The following is a 6397-nucleotide window of genomic DNA, read 5'->3' on the forward strand; positions in this document are numbered from 1 at the left end:
TGAACAATCGTAAGCCACTAACAAGAGATAATGATGATCCTTAGGTGTATATTCGATAATAACCGTGGTTAATTAACCTAAGCCTATAGCCTCGACTCCAGGCCGTTGGAAAGTGGTTTGATATTGCAGACTGATTGGCATACGTGGATTCATTAGAAAATTTGTTAATAATTCTCTCTAGATCAGTTGACTGTACGGGAACCTTCCGTTGTTTAACTACTACTAGTATAATTAATTTTTGCGATGACATCACAATAATTATCAAGTTTACAAATTAAATGCGGAATAGAATACTGATAAATACACTATAGACTATTAAATTCATTCGCTACAAGTCTATTTCGTATAGTTCTTGGTGTAAACATAATTATACAGTAACTTGATGAAAATGGACATAACATTTTTCTGGAGGAATACTACTTTACTCCCACTTAATCGTTGTACATTGACAAAAATAATCATGTATACAATGACTATTAGTATAGGTATCTTGACCTTCAGAAATGATTATAATTATATACAGGTTCACAGTATCTATCTGCTATAATTAAGGTGGAGACGCTAGCTGCTCTAGGAGTCATGTTATGAAATGCGTGGGCAAACTTGGCATATACATATCTACTAAAATGAGTTCAAAATTGCATGTTCAGTTTTGATCAAAACAATCAGGCAGCTGTTCCGTATGAGATGCGTCGTTGATTGTCCCCTTGCAATAAGCCTGCTTGAACTTGATAATTTATAGGATTTTCCATCCGATCAGGAAAATTATAAGAGGTATCGTTTTCTTTAATATCGATATTATGATGTTGTTTCCAATGATTACCCAGCTCTTTCACCCTCCTAGCACACAATTTGAAGCAATTTGTTGACCATATCTTCCACATAGTAACAGCTACTAAATACACAAATGGAAAAACTACAAACATTCCGGTAAGAACAAAAGAAAAGTTAGTAAAACGAACTGCTTTCATGCTAGCTTCATCTGCAGCAGTGGCCATCACCATTATCAGAACAAAATTCAACATCATCACAATATCGATTAAGTTGTAGATACGGAACTGTTCTTTGTATGGTTGTATCAGTAGCTGAACAATGACTACTAGTGTCAAAAGCACAGCACATATAGGATAACAATAAATACTTTGTGAGAGGGTGAACCAGACAAACATTATAATTTAAGAGAGAAAGAACGTTATAGAAAAGCATCGACAGTCACGAGTTTCATTTGTTCCATCCTTGTAGTAACCTTGGTAACAGTAAACAAACATATCGATGTGTTGGCGCTGAACACTAAACTTGTTGAGAACTCGTTGAAACCAACGCATTGGATAGATGACAAGAAACACAAGTGGAAAGATAATCACAAAGATCAAAACAAACAAAGCAGTGATAGCGTAGGGAAGGTGTTCTTTACTAAAGTAATCGACAGATGCATCGAGGTAGAGAACATAGCGGACACTATACTGGCTACTGTTACTGTGTTCGAATGTGTACATCTCTGTATACAAAAGGAAATCAAAAGAAACATCGATCAACTTCAAGTATGAGACTAAAAAAAAAGTGGCGAAAGCTTTTACAAGTGAACCCTCAAAGTCTGTTTTCTTATTCCTGAAACATCCCAGAAGTTTGTGAAATGGTTTCCAAAGCCATACGATTACCCGTACGTCCCGACTGTACATACTCACTAGTATATAAGTAACAGTGACCAGTAACAGTGGATAGAATGCAATTGCATAATCTAAAGCAATTGCCTGTAGTGGAGTTATACTTACGCATATCGGTGGGATAATTGTCCAGAAGAAATCCAAATTCCAAATACCATAAACACACTCGAGTATTCGAATAAAGATATTCATCCTGTTCCTGGCAATTCGCAAGAAAGACCTGGCTACTATAGGGGAAGCTACACCTTGACAGAGAGAAATGAAAGCTTTCATCCATGGAGATGTTCCACTGAATTTGAAACCCACAACACAGAAAAAGAAGATTGTTAACGGAATGTAAGCAACTGCTATGTACTTGATCCAGTTGTAGGTCATGTTCTCTCCCGTGCAGTTCATACATTTCATGTCATACGAGTACACAAGTGGTGAATATCCTGGTAGACACTTCCCACACAGTGTTGAACCTCGGTTGTATTTCTCACACATATAGGTGTTCAAATCGTTCACATTAGTTGGTAGTTTAGTATAAAGTGTGTCAGCAATACGATCACAGCCAAAGAAGCACACTCCTAGTTCAGTCTTTCTTGTAATGTTATCATACGTCATGCAATAACAGTCGAGTATAGACGTCTGAGGAATTGTGGGATCACACAGAACAGAGCGATAGGGAATGTCACCACACGCACACTCTCCAATCGTATCATTGAAAAACATCCATGGATAACATTCTTCATCTGAACCATGCAGCTGATGAGATGTTCGTTTTAACTCTGCTACAAGAGCATCAGGTCTTCTATTGCCGACAAATGATAACGACTTGCAAGGCAGTTCTATCTCACCAAGCCAACAACTACTGTTGTCCACACCGTTGACTGTGTCCATATAAACCACAGCTTGATGCTGCTCCGAGCAAAGTACCAAACAAGTTACCGCACTCAAGTACACATTAGCGACTAAAACTTTATATTTGAAAAACATAGTTATTCTTAGTTTCATGGACCAGCCGATAATTATATCATTATCGTCTGGTAAATTACTCATGAGCTACTTATGCAGCGGTCTAAGTGGCTGTTTGCATTGATAATTGGTTAGTGGGTGGAGGACGGATGTATGAAATCACATAATTAGATTTGCCAAATCGCTAGCCGTGCAGCTGTGCAGTTTCACAACTTACTACAAACACTTATCAGCCACTTACTGACTTAGAGCGCCACGATATTTGTGGCGCAGTCAACACAATTCTGTACTGTGAAATTGGCCATACCCTCTTTCAGAGTCTGGGTCCGCGAGACTATCACAGCCAAAAATCCACGGGGTCGTTTCGGGCCCGTGAACGGACCCGTATCAGGACGTAGCCCACCCACGTCCTGTGTACAGGACGTTAGCCCACGTCCTGTTAAGAGCCCATGGATACGGGCTTGTATCAGGGCGTAGTACCCACGAAAGGTTACATCAAAAGATAATTGCACCAGACTAAAACATGTTACAGAACAGAACCATTATTAGTACAACCAGTAGGTTGTACATAGGATTGACAGTGCAGTTGTGTGTGTTTTCAATTATTGCACAAATTTTGACTCGTGTTTAGACTGCTCTATTTCTGCAGGAAAGGGCCACAGCAAGAAACTGAGTTGACAGATAGCTTAGTTAGCCTTTTATCTGTCTAAATGTGTGAAATTATAGTCAATGAATATTCTCATGCATTACTATTGATATTTGAAAAATTGCACTATTTTCATATTTCACCGCGTTTTGTCTGACTGACTAAGTAAGTTAGTAAGTAAGTAAGTAAGTAAGTAAGTAAGTAAGTAACTTTCTTGAAAAGCATTTCCTCCTTGTACAGACATCTTCAGAAGATTCTAGATACAGCCTCTAGTCGACTAGAATCCTGACCATGGGCGTTTTTCTCAGAATTGCTTTCGCTTCCAAGAGGCAAATGACCTCTCAGGCTCTACTTTTCTTACCTACGCAATTCCGCCATCTTTAAATGACTGCCACAGCAACGCACATGGCAACTTATGAGGTGGGCGTGGCTTTGACATCAATAACACAAGCCTCCTTTCTTCAGCTCGGCTCTCCATTCTCTCTCACTTCAGGTATGCTATATATGCTAGACATATGCATTGACTGGATATACCATAGCCATAGGCCTCCATGCTTTTGCACTTGGAAGTACATCTACAGTATATAGTATAAACATGGCTGTCATTTTATCACATAGATTCTGAATAAAATAATAATGTTTATTCCAGTCCTGTCTTCTCTTCTTGAACTTCTCTTGCTTCTTGATGTTCCTCTTCAGGTATTTCACTTTCATTATTGAAGAGTATAATATACTTCTGTCCAACGACCACTTATATAATTATTATCTTCAACAAGATTACAGGACAATGACAAATTAATCAACGTCACATATATCTTATCATTAATGTACTACTGTAATGAAAAAGAAAGGGAATCAAAACTAAAAAACATTTGCAATGTGAACGTTGCTAGGATTGCCAGGAAAAGAAAAAGCGAAGAAACAAGAAATTCGGCGAGTGCATAACTCCAATCCGTTACAACGCCATGAACATGTACAGCCGAGTGGCCTACTGTTGATAATGATGTTAGAATCAAAATACAAGTTGGGTAAAAATGAACGGCGAATAACTGAATTCACAATCATCCACCCACACATCCAACACTTGCATGTTTGCTCAACACTGTAAGGGAAAACATTACAAACATTATATAGCTTGCAAAAAATTCACTATACAATGTAATTATAATTATTATGATAAAAATTACTGAAGGATTGGCCAGGAAAAGCATAAAACGAACAAAAAATTGAAACAGTACATGTGAATGAAGTTGTAACGGATTGGAGTTATGCACTCGCCGAATTTCTTGTTTCTTCGCTTTTTCTTTTCCTGGCAATCCTAGCAACGTTCACATTGCAAATGTTTTTTAGTTTTGATTATAATATAGAAAAGACACCAACAAAATTTTGCAGTACTTGCCCTCGCCAAAAGGTTTGGCAGACCAGAATAAAACTTTACAAACAACATTGTCATTGCTGTGACACTTAAACTTGGATATTCAATAACTTGTAGCACCGGAACCCTATCAGCTGTTAGCTAGCTGGGGATCGTTAAATCAGTTTGTGTTGCTGTGCCATTTTCTAGTTTCATGTCTTCTTATGCTCGAGTAGGATCAACACATGACTTTGACTACCAAGTGAGAGGAGGCTTTGAGCATCTTCCAGTCTGTTCCAGTATATTGTACTTTTCAGGTCTCTCTAAATAAGAAGCCACCTCTTCTCTTTTTGTAAGCTCATACCCTCTGGTCTTTATCACACTTTAGGAGTCCTGTAAAACGAGACATCTTTATATTGTCCTGATCACTTGGAACATCTTAAAACTTGGCAGCTAGCTAGATAAACAGAGTCCAGCTGTAGTCCAAAATGGCCGACAAGTTGATTTTCACGTGACTGTGCGTCACATGAAAACGCTCTACTGCAAGTCAGAGGAGGTACGACAGGCGCGGTGCAGCTCAGGCAATTAGTCTTTGATTAAGCAATAATTATCCGCCCACGCCCCGCCCACGTCACGTCGTATGTTTTTGCTGAGAGTAAGCAAAGGCGCGCCGGCTAATTACTTGAGCTGCACCGTGCCTGTCGGACCTCCTCTGATTGCAAGTCTGGAGTTACCTAGCATGCATATAGTAAAGTCTAAAGACTAAAGATCTATCCTTGTTGCCGCTAGTCACAAAGATTTTATATTTGAAGAGCATAGTCATTCTACAAAATTGATCGTACTAACTGATTTGGAAGCTTTCTACAGTAATTGAAAACCATGCACTGCTCATCATTTGTGTGTCTTAGTATAATTATTATGTTACTAAACTGAAAGAATGTGATATGCTTCAGTCCACAGATGTGTTTCAAGTTATTGTTTCTATTAGCTACAATGTTTCCATAACATTAACAAAAATCATACTGCACAGAATAATTATAACTTCCAGAATGAATGTTTGAAATGTTGCACACCTTTTACAACAAACAGCGTTCGAGTCATAATTATTATCTCAGTTTACTAATTAGCAATTATTCTTATACAGCCTAAATCATTATAGTCAGGGTTAATTTTCATACACATTTTGTAAGTCAGTATATAAGTCAAACCCGACTGTTAATGGGGCACCATGCAAGTACTGTCGCTTGGGCGTCCACTGCGACATCTTTCTGGTCCCACTTTAAAAGCTCTGACAGAGGTTGACTATAATACATAAGGATGCCTGCACGTTATATTGATCAAAGGAGAATACATGGCTGCAGGCCTAAAAATATGAATTAGGCACTCATAAGATGGAGCCGGACCTAGACGACACTCGCTACCTTTCTTTCCCGGGCTTATTAGGATAGAAATTCCCGAGCATGTGTGGGAGGAAGACACTTCCATGAGCTACCATTTTGGCTGGATACTCGAAACATCTCAAGACACATATTTTTTCGATCCTCGCTGCCTTCAGGTCGTCCTCATTCTGAGGATAGTGTTTACATTTCGGCTTGCCCCTGCTACCAAAGTATTGCTCAATGTCCCTTCCCTGCAAAAATGTTGCTCCGTTTGGAAGAGTGGGATATGCTGGTGCAACGATGATGGAATCACCACACATCTCGAGCTTTGTGACAACAAATCGTTCACTATTAAAATACGATCTGAAGTTCTTACACCTGAGAGCCTAGCCCATCG

At 38.9% G+C, this 6397-nt stretch overlaps 1 protein-coding gene across 1 annotated transcript; it reads right to left on the bottom strand.

The window, feature by feature from the left end:
- Window positions 1-1060: 1060 nt before the first annotated feature.
- LOC135336505 (uncharacterized) lies at window positions 1061-2685 on the bottom strand. Its single transcript, XM_064532336.1, has one exon. The coding sequence runs from the start codon at window positions 2658-2660 to the stop codon at window positions 1176-1178; it is 1485 nt and encodes a 494-aa protein (XP_064388406.1). The 5' UTR covers window positions 2661-2685; the 3' UTR covers window positions 1061-1175.
- Between the last annotated feature and the right edge of the window lie 3712 nt (window positions 2686-6397).

Source organism: Halichondria panicea, chromosome 5 (assembly GCF_963675165.1).
Source record: "Halichondria panicea chromosome 5, odHalPani1.1, whole genome shotgun sequence".
In the NCBI taxonomy this organism is placed as follows: Eukaryota; Metazoa; Porifera; class Demospongiae; order Suberitida; family Halichondriidae; genus Halichondria; species Halichondria panicea.